Here is an 18,735-nt window from a genome sequence, read left to right on the forward strand (position 1 = left end):
GGGGGTCCGGAGTCTATCCTAGAAGCTATGAGCACTAGGCAGGGAACAACCAAGGACGTTCTGTAGATTGGCTGCTTGCCCAAATTGGAAGGTCATTCGCAAGAATTAAGTACTCAAATATATTACTATTCAAATATGATCATAAATGAAGTACTCAAATGTATTACTATTCAAATATGATCATAAATGAAGTACTCAAATGTATTACTATTCAAATATGATCATAAATGAAGTACTCAAATATATTACTATTCAAATATGATCATATATGAAGTACTCAAATGTATTACTATTCAAATATGATCATAAATGAAGTACTCAAATGTATTACTATTCAAATATGATCATAAATGAAGTACTCAAATATATTACTATTCAAATATGATCATAAATGAAGTACTCAAATGTATTACTATTCAAATATGATCATAAATGAAGTACTCAAATGTATTACTATTCAAATACAATCACAAATATGACAGACATCTTTACACTTTACATTTAGGTATGCAGATATTTGACATATAATTTTAAAAAAAAAAAAAAAAAAATACATGTTTCTCTATATTGAATAGCACACAGGGCATTTTATAAATAATAAACACAATAAATGATGTTTGTGCATATTTATCTTTTTCATATTGGAATTTAGATGTTCACCGAATACAAGAATTGTTCTAGAATAAAACAGGAAATGCCTATTGTCTCCTTATCTGTAGTATAAATGGTTCGTTTTTGTAATAAATAATCACAGGTCTTGCATGAGGCTAATGAGTGGTCCATTCATTTCCCTCCGCAAACCTCAAAGGCCTGGATCGGTGATGACGGCACGGGGGCGGTTTAGCCGAGCGTTGCACTCAGACGAGGAAAGGCAGCTCACCAGCAAAAAGCTTAACAGAAGTAGCACAGAAAGTGAAACTCAGCCAGCTGTCACTCATTCTTCTCCTATCAGGTTTCACCCCCCTAGGAATAGTCACCTTCACTGCGCCCATTAACTCGGTTTCCTCTCACTCTGATCATGGTGAACCAGTCTGCTCACATTCTACCGAACAACTCGTCAGGTGCTCAGTTAAACATTAAGTATTTTCTCAACTAAAGAAATTGTTAGAGGTCTGAACAGTGCTGGAGAAGCAGCGTGTACCAGACACTGCGCCAGTGCTGGACTGGGAGGCTGGTTGCAGTGGGGAGGCCAGGATTCCTGAAAATAACACTGGATAAAAACGGGACACAGATTTTTATTTTCCAATACAGCAGAATCCCATTATGTATGGCACCCAAAAAAAAAACGAATAATGTTACACAGCTGAGGTCAATAGATAAAGTAAATTAACACTCATTAAATAGCTTTTTAACTAAACTACACATGGTGCTTTATCCACCTACCAGGAACTGAGAGGCATGGGGCAGGAACGTAAAAACTGATTCGCATTTTGCACTAAAACATCTAGTATCTTTGACTATCTGATTTGATGATCTTTGACGATCTAAAGCTCTGCTCCCAACGGCCAGCCAGGAAACCCCCCAGTGCTCCCAACGGCCAGCCAGGAAACCCCCCAGTGCTCCCAACGGCCAGCCAGGAAACCCCCCAGTGCTCCCAACGGCCAGCCAGGAAACCCCCCAGTGCTCCCAACGGCCAGCCAGGAAACCCCCCAGTGCTCCCAATGACCAGTCTGGGCCTGCATTTACCTAAGACAGGGGACCTCTGCTTCACCAGATAACAATAATGCATGGAATTGTTCAGAAACTGTTCTTCATATGGAGTAGCTACTATATTTAACAATACAGAGCAATTCCTGCACTCTGTAGATGCCGTGGGTAAAGATTCACAGTCTCCGCTGTGATGCATAAAAAGAGGCTGAGGCGGAATCCAAAGGGAAATTTTGGAGAATATTACCCCCCCCCCCCCCCCCCCACAGATCGCCATAACCTGTGTGAGATGCAACAAAATTAAGCACATGGAGCAAATTTCACATGCCAGTAGGAAGAGACAGGATAGATAAAATCACAGCACAGGGTAAGCACTGCGTAACATCTATAGACCAATACAACAATTAATGATAATTCCATAAGATTACACATCCATCCGTCCATCCATCCATTCATCCATATTCTAACCGACCATCCTGGTCAAGATGACAGGGAGTCTGCAAACAAGGCTGGGGGTTAAACCCCGGATGTGATTCACCATAAGAGGGTTTCCTGTTTCCATCTCGTTTCCTTGGCATTTTACATTCGGGTCAAAGTCCAATGTCACTCAGCCTTCTGGTGGACCACAGCCACCCGGAACTGAACAGTGGGCCACTCGCCAGCAGTTCTGCAGGCTGCCTTGGGGCTGTGGGGAATAGAATCGTCAGACCCCCCCCCCCCTCAGGTCTCTTCATCTGTTGGCTCTTCTGGAGTAGCCGTCCTCTGAGAAAGTCCCTCCAGGCTGCGATGGGGCCTGATCCCAGCCCCCCCCCCAGCTCTGCCCCCTGCACTCCGCTCGCACAGGTTACTGCTCAGTGCAGCACAGTGGATCTGCTTCAGGTTCTCCATAACCTCACTTTTGGCGTGCCTGAGAAGATCTGCCTGGCCCTGGACGGAAAGGAAGGTTTATAGTTAGGGGGCAGTGCCGTGCGGTCGATCCCTGGCAAATTATGACCCACCTAGTTTGCCTCTGTAACAACATAATGCATAATTTGCTAATGGATAAAGTAGGGAAATTATGCAGCTGTCTTTTTGAATTCGGTTGTGGTGACCCCCCCCCCCACAGCAAGCCATAAAACACTGGGCACAAGGCTGGCCTTTCCTTCCACCAAGTAACCAACTTTTTTCACCAAATACGAGGTGTTACTGGAGCAGCAGAGAAGCAAGAAATGAGCTCATTAATACAAATTCCAGTTCAGGCAGAGGCCTGTCATCCAGTGCTATTCTTTTTAATCATATGACAGACGTGCCGTTTTCTACACTGCTACAGTAAACCATCTTGTCATGTAAGGAGAAATTGTATGTTATGCTACAAAAAAAAGTCTCATAGACAGTGCAGTTCACGTGTGTACACTTATATCACGTTGGCAGCAAACAAATCTTGTGTCTTCCGTTCTCAGGTCTCTATGGTGTCCAGCAAGCAGGCATCTCCTCAGCCACATCAGCCTTGTTAGTCAGACATAAACCAGTTGAGTCAAATTCACCCCATGAGACCAGGCCGTATACAAGAGGGAAACACACATGCCTGAGCGTTTAGTGTGTCAATTACGGTCCGCGTTTTACATTTACATTTACATTTACAGGATTTGGCAGACGCCCTTAGCCAGAGCGTTTTCACTACCGGTGCGTTTTAACCAAGATGTTCCTGAGAGAGCCACCCACATACTGTAGGTACTGTACATCTGAACACCATTCAGAACTGAACCGGAAATGGCCTGGATATTTTGTTACAATCCCATTAATTGGAACTGAATTTGAACTGCGGTTGAAAACTGCAGAATTGCTATTTGAATTTGAATTTAAGGACATAGAATTAAACAGGATTTGAATTCAAATAAATTCATATACATACTGTAGATGCAGTTGTAACATCCATCCATCCATCCATTTTCCAAACCGCTTATCCTACTGGGTCGCGGGGGGTCCGGAGCCTATCCCGGAAGCAATGGGCACGAGGCAGGGAACAACCCAGGATGGGGGGCCAGCCCATCGCAGGGCACACTCACACACCATTCACTCACACATGCACACCTATGGGCAATTTAGCGACTCCAATTAGCCTCAGCACGTTTTTTTTGGACTGTGGGGGGAAACCGGAGTACCCGGAGGAAACCCCACGACGACATGGGGAGAACATGCAAACTCCGCACACATGTAACCCAGGCGGAGACTCGAACCCGGGTCCCAGAGGTGTGAGGCAACAGTGCTAACCACTGCACCACCATGCCGCCCCGCAGTTGTAACAATACAGTTTAATGTATGGATGGTGCACTGCCCCCCCCCCAAGCATTTTTTCACTGCCAGCAAGACTTCCTCACCTTCAAGATGGTGATGTTCCAGGTGAAGTTCTCCACGGCCTTGTGCAGTTTCCTTCCTTTGAGGCCCTCCTTAACCGCCAAGCTGGACAGCTTCTCATGAAACTCCATCGCTTCAAGAAAGAATATCGGACTGTCTGAGTCACCATACAGGAGCTTCCATTGACAGCAGTTAAGGCTTTCTCCAGACCAGGGATGATAAATGGTCTATGTTACCAGTGTGTGATGATTCTATCTATTATCTATAAGGAGAATAGTCAATAAAGACCATTTCTGTCAAGGTACTGTGTTATAACTGAGACCTACTGGACAGTAAAATAGACTGAGGAAAACAGCATCAAAAATTTGTATTTGAAGAAGACTTTGAAGCGGAATTTAACTTGCATCATAAACATATTTGGTTAAGAATGTTGCTTGTTAAAATGTGACTTTTATTTTGCAACATAACATTACTTATGAAACTATATATTTTAGCGATGATATTAAATGTAACAATGTAACAATTTTTTTTCTTTAATTATGACCTCATAGTTGCAGTGCAGCTGCACATAGCAAATGCTGCTATAACCAGATGCCATGGAGTCAACTTGCATACGTTTGGCCTCAATAACTATAGATTAACTGGGATTTTTTTACCAGTCCCTGGCTAGAGGCATGATACATTCTGCACAAAACGGAAAAGGAAATGACTTGAAATAGAAATTTAAATTGCTAGAACACCCTTCGCTAGCCGGCTAAGGAGGACAAGTCTGCCTCCTTCCTTTGACCTATCGGCCAACTCTGAGAACAATATCTGCTGATTAAATAAATGCAAATTGCAGTGTGATGTTGTAAACATAGCAACACCTATGTGATTGAAGAGAGGTCCTCACGGTGTGCGTGACACACGCCATTCAAACACAGCTGAGCACTGCCTGGATACCAAACCGAAAACATCCCCCCAAATATGAATTAACAACCCATGGCAGGTAGGAGGAACAAAAAGAAACAACAGATCTGTGGAAGGATAAATGGGCAGATCGATAAACAGATAATTAAACCTGACTAAACTCACATGAATCGCTCGTAAAAATAGTGCGAGGCTAAAGCAGAAAGTGTAAACAGCACAGTGTAAATCCTTCCTTTAACACATAGCGGAAAGTGGAGGACAAACAGATGGAGAGCTAGCAGTTAGTCAGGGACGGTGCAGAGCAGCATCCTTCCAGGAAGGAACTGTTTGAGAAATGCGTTTCATTGTTCCATACAGCATGAGGCCCTGCTGGGTTCTTTGCAATCTTCCTTGGAGCCAAACACATGGTCCTAAAAGGCAGGCAGCCCCACCTACACAGTAGAAATGCACTGTGTATTCCGGCCACAATCCCATAACAGTGTATTCCGGCCACAATCCCATAACAGTGTATTCCGGCCACAATCCCATAACAGTGAGTCCCCCTCAGACTGGGACACGAATTACCATACGTTCCTTCTTCTGCACTTCAACACTTCAAACAAATGACCCAGGTGTTTGTAAATAGTAGGGCTGGCACATATAATATGCTACTTTGCCATGGTCATCGTTACAGAAGATTACTCCTGTTATAAGGACGGGAATCAGGCATTCAGTTTAAGGTCCGGTCCCTGTGGAGGAGGAGATCAGCCGTTTGAATAGAAGCGATCAGCATAACAAGAAACAAAAAAAACTGATCTTTATCAGACAGGTGTTTATGACCACAGCAATGCCTCCGACTGGATGTGCTTTGTCCTTCGCACCGCTCTCTGTAAACTCTGGATACTGTAGTGCGTGAAAATCCCAGGAGGGAAGCTGTACCTGCGACGCTGGAACCTCCACATACCACATCAACAATCCAACTAGGGTCAACATCCCTTTGATGTGGCGTCTTAGCCGTCGGAATGCTTGTCCCAACAGTAAGCAGACCTCTGCACTCTGCCTTCCCATTCGCTGTCTGAAGGCACCGTCTGTATTAACCATCAGGTGCGTCTCGCAAACTGGCCACCAAGTGTAATTAGGATTAGGGGATTTTCGACTCTTCTGTCTCTGGTATAATAGTGTTCCAGTATCAGCAAGCGGTTATCTGTAATGAATTAGCTCCCATGTTATGCTGAAGGTGACTCATTTCAGAATAGAATTTAATGCTGTAAGTGCAGTGATTAGTACCGGCCTAATCTTACGGACATGACCTACAGCCGATGAGGTCGGGACAGTTAGGAAATTACTTCCAAGATGTTTAGACTTGCATCATTTTCACCACTTGAGACCCAGTTTTCTTGTCCCTCCCTGCTTAACACATACATTATAAAAATCGTGTTGAATGTATAAGAAGTGCTGAGGTACACAAGTCTGGGGATATTATGGCTTCAAACAAACTATTAGTGCTAAGATTTTGCCCATGTGACAGCGGTGAAAATGACAGAAGCAATTTTAGGAGAGGAAAAGGAATGACATGGTATCAAGACATAGTTTGGCAATAATGACAATATAACAGTGAATGGTGAAAAAGGCGGGGGGGGGGGGGGGGGCTTTTGGCACCCAGGGAAATTGATTATAAAGTTACACATAAATGCATGGCATTCTGGCAACGTTCAGGTAAATGGGGCATAGTATGAGAAAATTGGGGGAGTTTCATATGACTGGAGTTTTAAAGGTGACAAAAGCCTTGTGTTTGTACAAAGTTATGCTATACATAATGTTTTACATTGTGTTCAATTACATTCGGTTTAAATTCTTCCAAAAAGGTATGAAGGCTTTTGTGGCATTGTGATAAATTGCTAAAATGTGTATTTTTTACAAATAAAGAACCATTTCCACCCTAATTTGCTGAGCTACCTAATATAATGCAACAATCTGCAATCAAATTAAACCTTTTCAACACAGCAAGAAAATGCCTGATGCACATTGAATTATGGGGAGTTTATTCTGTTTTTCATAGTAATTTTACATTAATCTGTTATCATGAACTGTATCCCACATTTGTTGTGCAGTTGTCTAGAAGAGAAATGCATGGTAGGCAGGTATAGTAATCTTGTCATGGTCTCCAGGCGAGCTGAGATCCTGCAATGCATTAGTAACTATGCACAATGGATTGATCTTAATCTACAACCATTTAGTATCCAACAAAGACCAGACTAAAAAATAATGACTATTTGGGAGTTTGCTTATTGTGAATTCTCAGCAACCCTGTACTGGATAAGTGGTTGGAAAAAAGAACGCATGGACTTACCAATAATCAGATTTTTTTCTCTCTCTCTGATTAGTAATTCTAAAGCAATTTCGGTGCAAATTGATTAGCATGTGGGCAGCTACTCTGTTATAACTGACTGGTTAATAGTGTAATAGTATGTAGAAAATGTTAAACTCAAAGAATATGGAGCAGCACAGACCGATAACCATACTGTAGGTGAAGGGTTCAGGGCAGGGAAGTTTACTCCCCAATATTTAATTTGTATTTAAAGTAAGTAATTAAGTTATTAAGGAAGCTTCACATGTTTTTGGTGCTATAATGGTCCAGGATCTCCAGAAATGTGCTGAACGTTCCAACTGAAGAATCTTTTGGTTCGAACTGCTCACATGCATCTTGTGTGAAGTTTAACAAGCATTCTTCATCTATTCCTATATGGACTATCAGGATTTTATATCATACTTGCATGTTGAGGGATGGGCGACATGGTGGTGCAGTGGTTAGCACTGTTGCCTTACACCTCTGGGACCTGGGTTCGAGTCTCCGCCTGGGCCACATGTGTGTGGAGTTTGCATGTTCTCCCCATGTCGTCGTAGGGTTTCCTCCGGGTACTCCAGTTTCCCCCCACAGTCCAAAAACATGCTGAGGCTAATTGGACTTGCTAAATTGCCCGTAGGTGTGCGTGTGTGAGTGAATGGTGTGTGAGTGAGCCCTGCGATGGGCTGGCCCCCCATCCTGGGTTGTTCCCTGCCTCGTGCCCATTGCTTCCGGGATAGGCTCCGGACCCCCCGCGACCCAGTAGGATAAGCAGTTTGGAAAATGGATGGATGGATGGATGGATGGATGGATGGATGGATGGATGGATGTTGAGGGATTTTGACGAAAGATCTCAGACATGGCTGGAACAAACACGATTCATAAAAAATTCTCACGGTGACTATGGGACAGCATACAGTAGATCTGAATAGGACATAGATCTGAAGGTGCAAGTATCATACAAACATCTGCGAGGTCTCACTGCAAACAGAGAACGACAAAGTGATATAAGGCTCTGAGAAGCATTAGACAGCAATTTTATCATGGAGTCACATGGTCGGAATTTTGCAAGTGTTTGCTGATGTTAGTATATTTTGGCTCATATATATAGACACATATCAGAAAAGTTAACAAGTCTTATAGGAATCGTGTGCCTCCTTCACTGAAAATACTGAATTGCATTGCATTATATCATGAACACAGTGCTATCACATCTCAGCCATATGTATCAGAATGTATCACTTGTGCCACCGCTGAGCCATTGTCTCAAACACTAAGCCTTAATTACGACCAGTCATTAGCATTTCATGAAAATCTGGTTCATAATCAACGCCACCCCTCTGTCGTTTTCCAGTCTTCCTTCTCCACTGCAATTTCGAAATTCTCTCGCACCCGTATCTGCTCGTCATACAGATCTATGCAAATAACCACTTCATTCCCCATTCAGCGCATGCATTATGAATGTGACGCGCTAAGTATCTCTAGATTTCAGGGTAAGAAACGATGGCGTGCCCTGTGTAATCATGTTACCGTATACAGCTAAGACAATTTCAGAATGTGTTAAAAAGGGATGATTTTCTTAGCCTTTCAAGTCAAGAGTTTAATTTTCAGGGAGCAAAAATAGTTTAACTCTCTCCACTCATGATCTTCCAGGATCAGTCTTTTTGCCCCAGTTAAATGCATATTACATTCCTGTCACCCTCCCTCAGAAAGTGTACCTCAATTAGCTTGAGCCTGAGTAATTTTTGTTTTCCATATTAGACGACATATTAGTTATCAAGTTTTGATTTGCCATAAATCCCTCCTTTAGCAGTGGAATAGATATTTATGTAGCTCTTTAGTTTAAGGTCTGCTCCTCAATTGTTAATAAATGGTTACTCATCATTTGATAATATAGTAATATGTGGATTCATTCACAAACAAATTCAGAAATATATTACAGTTTTATCTTACGCCTGGTATTTACAAAGGTGATTTATGAGCTCTTAAGTAAAAATTTGCCAGACTAGATTAAATATCTTACATATAATATGTTCTAAATTTGACTGTTAGTGTTTTTTCTACTAATATATTGCCAAATGATTAGTAACGGTTTATTAAAAGCTAAAAAGCAGACCTTTATCATGTTACAGATATTTATGGAAGTAATAAAGAAATACAGGAGGTTGCACTGTAACGCAAATAAATGTGACCCTCCATTCATGATAAAATATAGAATTAAAAAAATGATTTACAATATTTGATTTATATACGCATGTCTGTGTGCTTCCTTGTTGATATGTCAACTCGCATCACCAAGAAACTGTGTTTTACAGTAAATCAATAACAAAAGTAGCATTTTCTGGGAACTTGATCTCTGACTTTGTTTGATGCCCAGTTTGATGCCCAGTTTGATGCCCAGTTTGATGCCCACTGACCATAGCTAAGCCCAAATCACTCCATGGCACTCAAATGAAACCAAAGAACCTCAAACCAAAAGAGATAGAACGGAGCGTTATCCAGCATTTACAGGTTGTCTTGTCAATCTTAACTATTTCCTTCCAAAGCTGGTGATCATTCGTGACACACTGTATAAGTGCCGTGGTAGATCTCGTGGTTCTGTAAGAAGCATCACTTCAGATCTCTGTCCGGAAAAAAACGTCTCTCACCTTTGGTTTGCGTCTGTAGGATCTTCTCACACACAGCATCTGACTTCTCAATAACAGTCCTGCTTGTCTGTATCATCTACAAAACAGGGGGAAAAAGTTTAAGAAACAAAACCTTGACTGCGGTTGGTTTTTCTGTCTGACACGGGTCTCCACTGCAGGTTCACCGTAACTTTTGGCTCTCGACATTTGGAAAGCGTTGTAAGTCCCCATGTACATGTCAAGGGCGTTAGATACCAAGACGTCTTAATATTAATCCTGATTCCACAACAATGAGTATACAGGGGTATTCGACGGCTCCTGTAGAGCACAGAAAAAGAGGGTAAAGCAGAAGTGCTTACAATAGCTTTGAAGCGGCAGAGTATCATGAAGGACAAGGGAGAGACAAAGGGGGGGTCAGAGGCCGCCACGACCCTCCCTTGGAAACCTCTAGCAAAAATATTCAGGCACAGACTTTATTTATAGCAGTAGCTATAAATACTATAATGCTGATTGAGAATTTGCTGCTGGCGCCCCCTGCTGATGGGTCCTGGTGGGCTTCTTCAAAACCTCCCTGTATATTCTTTACAAACTTTTGAATGTACAAAAATACTGGATAATTCGTACTCAGGCCACTTTTTCTGTTCATTCTGAAAAACAATTCATATTCCGGTTCCCGTTCGAACTAGAATATTCCGATGTGCATTAGTCCGTCATGCATATAAAGTGAAATACATTCACTAAATTTATGGACAATATATGATCTAAAGTAACAAAACTCTTATTACACAGAATGGAATCAAGATTACTATAAAGTCTTAAGAAGATGCCTTGTTTATACACTTATTGCTTACAAATAAATTCTTTAGGAGCCACATAACACCTGAAAGATCATGCTAGGGAAAGTTCATCGAATTTCCGGTCATCAGAACACTGTCTCACTGCAAAACGAAGGTCAGCAGTTCTAAGAATACTTGGCTTCTTATGTGACCCCATAACCGAAAAACAACACCGGGCTGAGAATAACAAATGTTGCGGTACAAGCGCTAAATAAAAAAAAGCCTGTTAGCCAGGATATGAGCGCAGTTCCTGCTTTCCGTTCTCTGGGGCCATCCAGCCGCCCACCGTTCAGCCTCGACTCCTGATGTCTAAACTTGGTGGTTTACAGAGCTGAGCAGAGGCTGAAAAAAGGGGGGTGCAGCAGGCCAAGCAAGTTCTGGAGCTGCATCTCGCAGATCAGTTTGGGGGCTTTGGGGGCACTGATAGCGAAGGCAGGAGATGCCGAGGTGCCGGTAAAGAAAAACTGTCTGCCACATGGACGTCTGCCGGCGGGAGGCGGGCAGCTGGAGGGAGGCGGGCAGCTGGTGGGAGGCGGGCAGCTGGTGGGAGAGCTTTCATTAAAGCAGCAGCCACCGTGAGCTGAAACAGAAGCTTAAATGGACGGCTTCCCTCAGGCTGTAATTCAGACACTCCACTGCACATGCGCTGCCTCCACTGCACTCCGCTGAACGATCACAGCACGACAAACCAAAAGTGTGTCGGGATCATGCCTGCTTCGTACAAACGTCAGGCTTGAATGATAATGACGCCTTTCCAGCGCAGGCAAATGCACGGCGCGTTACCCTCCGAAAAGCCCAGAGGCTATGACTACAGCACCCATTAAGATGCATAAGGTGGTCAGCTAGCATGCCTGTTCTTCCAGGACTAATTTGCAGTGAGTGTGGGTGTATGTCATTAGCCCAGGTAGAGGCACATTATGAAAACATTACATGAATAAGAGTGAGTTCCATGCTGATGTAATAAAGGAGCAGCTGTACCCTCAGACCCACATGCTCTGCTAATGAACCAAATCTGCAGTCTAATCCAGCCGCATGGAGACAATATCCAGCTACACGATGACGCCTCGCCTGACTCACACCCCACGCATTCGGCACAAAGAGCACTGAGGCGAAATCTTCTCTTCATAATCCTCCTGTCCAGAGCACTCAAAGTTCCCCCAGACATAAATCTGACAGAGTACTTAAAATGGCAGACAGACATACAAAATTAAAGGTCTGGTACCACGATAACAATTTTCTTAAATATTAAAATCTTTTGAATTTTGGGCGTCTATCATCTTGATGAGTACAATGCAATGAGCTTCCCTTGGCTCTGAAAGTACCATCTTTCTATAATGCAACTTATGTTACAAGGAGCAAAACCATAACAGGTCACAGTTTTAAGACCGTGGGCTTTATAAAGCCTTCGCGAGCCACCGGCCTAAATGAAGCTGAAATTTTGATGTGGCTTTTTGAGAAAAAAAAAGCCCAGGAGCTTACAGCTTCGTAAGTGGCCAGCACCTTCCTCATCACTTCAGGCAGCGTTCCCTGGGGCTCCATGGCGGGGTACTGGTCCGCCAGGCTGAACAGAAAGAGAGGGCTTTTGTCCGCCCCCGTGAAGAGGGACGAAAGGGCAAGGATGCACTGCATGAAGTTGGCCACCGCAGACAGTCCACACAGCTCCTTGAAGGACACGATGGCATTCTAGACAGAGACAAGGGGAGCAAGAGGCCAGGTGAGGAAATTCTGTTGCAGTTTTTCTATCATAACTTGTTATTATATTGTGCTATTACCTGGTTCACAGCTAAAACACCAGTAACCAAGCATACTCATCCAGAAAACAGTTTTCAGGGGTATATTCCAATAATATCACATTAATCATTAAACTGGCTGCACCTTGCAAAGTTTAATTCCATCAATGCTAACATGCAAAGAAGAGTAATTCTCAGGTAGCGGTATCTACTTCTCGGTCAGCAGCGCGCAGATGTCGAGAACGATTTAAATTTTAAGTGCTGATTTTCAACATTTGCACATTATATCACATTCAATAAGCTTCAGGAACAGGCTTCAGCCAAGCTGTTAATGTTGTTTACTGTCTGTCTGTAATCTTAATGTCTGATGTGTTGTAGCTTTCGGGCTGGCTTGCGAGGAGCACATTCTAACAAGGGTTTCCTGGCAATAGTGCATTACGCCGAAAGACAAAGCTATTTCCAAGATGATTACCGTTCTTCGTATTTATTGGGCTGTCCTTCCTGTCTGCACAAAGAACACTGTGTTCGTAGACTTTCCGTAAAGTGTGCGTACTACTGCTGAATTCATTAATCATCATTCACATTACTCAGCTTTGTTTATGAATAATATTATACGACAAACTAAAGCATAAGGACAGTAACCTTAGAGTAACATTGACCGCTGGGCCAAGGTGAATTACTGGGCTTTTTCATTAAGTACTTAATTAAATTAAATACTTGATGTATTTCTGTGCATCTTCCAGGCCAATAAAACATCATTTATGAATTTTCTGACTGCACTGTTTCCACTGGATGATTTGTGGGATGAGAAGAGGGAAAACTGGAGTAAAGATGACAAAACGAACGTAGCAAGGAGAAACAAAAACAAACAAGCATCATTTTGTCAGCACGAGGACAAACACATGAGAATGAAGTAAGCAGTGTCAGAGATGAGAATAAACAGATTCTAATATTTTAACAAAAAAAAAAAGTATAGATGGGCTTGGGGATCATTATACTGTGGTATATAGTATTTTCACTGTATTTTCAAAAACAACGCCATTCCAGTGTTTTGAAATCTCAGTGATAAAATTAGGGGGAGGGGGTTTAAAAAATACAGTGGTAAACCGCCCAAGTCGAGACACAGGCAGGGCAGTGAATATGTGCCCTGGGTTTGTCAGCAATAAATAAAAACTGAAGAGTGGTATAGTCAAATGTCTGATATATACAGTACAGCTGAAAAGTATGGACACAATTAAAAAGGTTTATCTGTACCATTCTCGACATTTTAGAATATTATAAAGACATCAAAACTATAAAATAACACATATGGAATTATGCACTGACCGAAAAAAGTATTAAGCAAAAAAATGATAATTTGTCGGGGGGCAGCTCAGTGGGTTGGGACTCAGAAGGTTGCTGGTTCAAATCCCATGGTTGGTAGAGTGATGCCACCAGTGGGCCCTTGAGCGAGGCCCTTTACCCTAATCGCCCCAGGAACCGGCTGACCCTACGAACTCCTCTAACCCAGTTCCATGTGGTGGCCTCCTGGGAGGCTTTTCCAGCTCCTGAAGGAGGTCCCACATATGCTGAGCTCTCATTGGCCGCTTTTTCTTCTCTCTCTGGTCAAACTCCCCCAAAAGGTCAGGTGGCCGGGTCATGTGATGCAACACTATCACTGTCCTTATTAGGCGGTTTGGCAACTGTAGTTGTTTAAAGTTATACCTCAGTAATGAAATATGTTTAGGGCGAACGACTGAGGAAGTAGGACAGCATTACATTAGCAGCTTCTTTTTTGTTGCTAATAAGCCACCACATTTCATGTTGTTTTTTTTCGCCAAACACTGTCAATAAAGCATTACACACTTTACCCTGAGTGCATTTAAATGACTGTTAAAATGGCAAAATGAATTACGGACATATATTAATATAAGTGCTTTCCTCAAAAGAAGGATTTACACTCTTTCCATTTATTCTCTCTTCTTTCACTCCCTCGCTCCTCATTTCAGAGACAGAGGTGTCCTCCATTCCTTAAATTGCAATCTGCTTTTAGTTTTATTGCTACCGTGAGCTGCAGCAGGAAAACAAGGGTGTGTTATACAAGTTTGTTCCATTTTAAATATTAAACGGTACAGCCAACAAAGGAGAGAAAAACACAAGCAAAAAATCTTTCACACGGCAAGCTGTTATGGTTTACAGCTGCAGCAATCTGGCACCATTCATCTGTGCAAAATTCTTCCAGTACATGCAAGTTTGACAATCGCAAGGCCAAAGGGAGGCTGGTGACACTCTTGATTTCATATGCATCGATAAATGGAAAAAGGAAAGAAATGTAGCATCACGTACGAAAAATACACGTCACGCAGAAAAATTAATCGTGAAGATTAATGCTGAAATTTTAAGACAATGCTTGTTCGGAACCCTAACCTGGAGGTTCTCGCGCAGGTCGGTGGCCTCTCTCAGAGGCTGCGTGGCCGTCTTGAAGACCTCGTCCACGGTCTTGATGAGCAGTACCCTCATGGCAGCATATTCACGACCCCGCTTGCCCTTGCGAACGGAGAGGCCGCGCTTGTGCGGCTTCCCACCGCCCCGCCGGTTAGTGACGGCGATGTGAACGAACAGCCAAGTGTGCGGAAGGATGTCCCCTGACAGAGACTGCAGCGGAACGTGCCGGAAGCCCGGCTGCAGGCACTCGAAGGCGATGGCATACTGGCCGATAAACTCGTCTCCGATGTAGTCGTCGTCAAGCACTACGAAACGCACCATCGCCAGTTCAGGGAGTTTTATTTGAAACTCAAAGCTCTCGTCAAAGATTGGGTTGTCCCCATTCTGGTGGACGGTTTTAGTTCTTTTCTCGGCACAATCAGCTGGAATGCCGTGGACCTCTACGTAGACGTATGGATCAACGATGTCACCTTTGGCACCCGAGCCCTTGGGCTTAGGCAAATTCTGCCCGCTGATGATCTTAAGATGAAGTAGCTGAGGAGACACCCCTGGGACAGAGTCTTTAGTGTTACCACTAAAGTACGACACCTCTTCTCTCATGATGGCTGGGCGCAGAACATAACCACAGTTCCCATTCTGTCGAAACCAAGCATTATTAAGGTCCATCATCAAGCCAGGCGTTTGGAAATTCAGAGCCACAATTTGACAGCCGTACTTCCAGAAGTCCTGAGGGTTCATGTTGCTGGAGTCGATTCTCATTGGGCTTGGGTATACTCGAGCCAGGAACTTTTTGTTATAGTTCACAAAGTCTCCAGGACTGTCATTAGCGCAGCGGTTGGCAAGGACCTCATTAAAGGAACAGATCTCCCAGAATTTCTGAGTCTGGAATGTTGTTTGGAAGTCCTTGAACCTAACAGATTTACATAGCGTCACTAAATCTGACAGTTCCTTGGACAGCTGAAATGTTGGAAGGGGAGTGATACAATGTTCTTCTCCTGAATCACACCTGACCCTCCGGGACACTTCTGCACCCTCGTCCTCATCTGACACATCACCCTCGGGGCCTGTGCAGTTTGCCGGTACCTTCTTGGCCTTCAGTAAAATTTTACCCTTCAGCATATATGGGGAGGGTAGATAGCTGTCCTCTGATTTGGGCGGGTCAGTGTAAATCTTATCTCCTAGAATCTTCTTCAGGTGCTGATACAGAACTTTCTGCTGCTCTATTGAACAGTGATTTTCCAAACAAAGGATCAATGGATACTCCGAAGCAACAAAGCCATACTTATTGATGACATCGATGATGCTGTGAAATGCAATCTGAGATGTCATGGTGTGGCCTGTAAATACCACTGGCTCATTATCTGGCCCATCCCAAACGTCCAACTCCACACTCCGACATCCCATTCTTAGGGCACGGATGTACCCTGTGATGTCAGAAGGGCCTCTGAACTGATCCTCTATTAAGTAGGTGTTATGGGATGAGTTGATGTAGTAATGTGACAGGGGCTGGTTCATGTCCTGACACACTGTTTTCTGCTGGGGATCAAATATGTGGCACTCAGGTGACATGAGGTAATTTGTGAAGCCATCCAGAGAAAGCCACCCATTCAGCTGTCCCTCTCTGGAGGCTTCGTAGTTCTGTATCACCTCCAAACTGGTCTCTTCACTTACTTGGGCCACCCCCTGCTCCGCCTCCAGAAACATCATCAGGTCTTTGGTGTCTAGGAACTCCTTATTGCTGGAGAACTGTACCAAAAGGAAGTAAACTTCTGGTCTAGTGCAAAGGTCATGAAACACTTCAATGAACTCATCCACGGTGACATCATTTCCTGTTTTGTTGTGAGTCTTGTGTAACTCTTTGAACCTGAGCTCTATTTTGCCACTTTTTAGTCCAGGATTGAACTTTTTGATCAGTGACACAGCAGCGCATAAAGCTACTTGCTTCTGTCCGTCTGTGTTGGCCTCAGAAAAGAGATCTGAGAGCCAAGACGAGCGCAAGTTGTCTCGGTTCTTCTCAATCATGTCCAGCGTGTGTTTCCCATAAGATACCAAGTAGCGCAGCCCAGTCACCCAAACGTTTGCCACGTCTGCCGAGTTCGCCACCAAATCCAGCGACTCGTAACTGTCCCCATATATGACCGAAAAGGCGCAATCCTCGGAAATCTGCTCATACAGCCCGTTCGTCCTGAAAATGTCCGTGTTCTTTCCCGCCCGCACCTCCTTCACGGACCGGATGTCGATCCTTGCTTTGTCGGACTCCTTTTTCGACGGCTCCCACCTCAGCGACTGCATGTCGGCCTCGAGCAGGAAGAAGCGGCAGTAAACGCGGGAGTTGGAGCGCACCTTCCGCAGCTCTGAGCCCTCCACCATAGCGCCGATGCAGTCGTTGGCGCTGCTTATCTTCTTCTCCGTGGGCATGCTGCTGAATGAGACGGTTTTCTTCCGCTCGTTGCGCTGCCTTGTGCCATCCTGAAAAAGCAGAGGATGAGTCACAAAAGCTGCAAAGGCCCCGCGAGACTGTTAACGGAGCCGACTGTGTACTGCAAGTCAACAATAAAGCAACTGTGCTCGCAGGGCAGAAGCTGAATCGCATGGTGATTTGAAAAAAGCAAATCAAGGAATTACTGTCATTGTTTGCAGACTTTAAATAGTGTAATATATGCATTAAACTATGTAATATCTAATGCAACTTCACAGTAAGAGTCACTCTACTTTGCTGTCCACGATTCCTATTTCCCAACCTGCCTTCCTCTTCAATAGCTGGGATTTTCCTCTGAAGTCACAAAGAACAGTCATTTGCATTTCGCTGGATTATGTGACGGGGCGGCATGGTGGTGCAGTGGTTAGCACTGTCGCCTCACACCTCTGGGACCCGGGTTCGAGTCTCCGCCTGGGTCACATGTGTGCGGAGTTTGCATGTTCTCCCCGTGTCGTCGTGGGGTTTCCTCCGGGTACTCCGGTTTCCCCCCACGGTCCAAAAACATGCTGAGGCTAATTGGAGTTGCTGAATTGCCCGTAGGTGTGCATGTGTGAGTGAATGGTGTGTGAGTGTGCCCTGCGATGGGCTGGCCCCCCATCCTGGGTTGTTCCCTGCCTCGTGCCCATTGATTCCGGGATAGGCTCTGGACCCCCCGCGACCCAATAGGATAAGCGGTTTGGAAAATGGATGGATGGATGGATTATGTGACAGACAGCAATTAAAACAATTCTGTCACCTATGTGCCTCTGTCTTCGTTCTCTACCTGCAGCTTCATCCTTCCAAATCAGATGCGTCCCGAAACATCACCGTACAGTTACTGTCTCAAAGCCTCTCAGTCGGCACTTTAAAAAAAAAATTCGATTACACTTTACAGGCTGCGTTCCTCGCCTTTCAGATATTACAGGCTGCAGCTAAACTGTTGAGTAACTAAGCTTTTAATACAGTGTCCTGGATTTAGACACATTTATGAATCATTAGCAACTGGACACAGGCTGCATAATTAGAGAGGAGACTCTTTATTTCATAATTACACTGAGGGCAAATGCTTCCTTTTAAGTTACACCTCTTGAAGAAGTATGAAAGAACTATTATCAGCTTCCGTCTGAAAATAATTAGGGCTCTTTTATAGTGTTTCTGCGGCACATGACTGACAGTCAGTGCCGTGGTGAAGCGCACAATGCAGCAAAGGCAGGAAACCCATGAAATGTCACATCCAGACTAATTGCAGAAAGCACGTCTAGCAGTTAATGAGTAGTTCAGCAGGGGCAGGCTGCGAAGGCTTTGAAATGGCTGTCCGATCGACACATGCTAGGGGGGCTGGGGGGGTGGGCGGTGCACCTGCCCCTTTTGCATGAACGAATAAAAGTGCCTCCTTTCTGATACCTGGGTATCCCTCCCCCACACCACCCTGCCCTGCAAATTTTAT

At 44.0% G+C, this 18,735-nt stretch overlaps 1 protein-coding gene across 2 annotated transcripts in view; it reads right to left on the minus strand.

The window, feature by feature from the left end:
• Positions 1-1,900: 1,900 nt before the first annotated feature.
• LOC125749456 (inactive phospholipase C-like protein 2) overlaps positions 1,901-18,735 on the minus strand; it is a 33,519-nt gene continuing 16,684 nt past the window's right edge. For both annotated transcript variants that reach the window (XM_049026729.1, XM_049026730.1), the window contains exons 3-7: positions 14,813-17,299; positions 12,156-12,359; positions 9,862-9,937; positions 4,005-4,114; positions 1,901-2,574 (exon numbers count right to left, since the gene is read on the minus strand). In XM_049026729.1, coding sequence (XP_048882686.1) covers positions 2,368-2,574; positions 4,005-4,114; positions 9,862-9,937; positions 12,156-12,359; positions 14,813-17,299 — 3,084 coding nt within the window. In that variant the 3' untranslated portion in view covers positions 1,901-2,367. The remainder of the gene's footprint in view (positions 2,575-4,004; positions 4,115-9,861; positions 9,938-12,155; positions 12,360-14,812; positions 17,300-18,735) is intronic.

This window comes from Brienomyrus brachyistius, chromosome 9 (assembly GCF_023856365.1).
Source record: "Brienomyrus brachyistius isolate T26 chromosome 9, BBRACH_0.4, whole genome shotgun sequence".
Lineage (NCBI taxonomy): Eukaryota > Metazoa > Chordata > Actinopteri > Osteoglossiformes > Mormyridae > Brienomyrus > Brienomyrus brachyistius.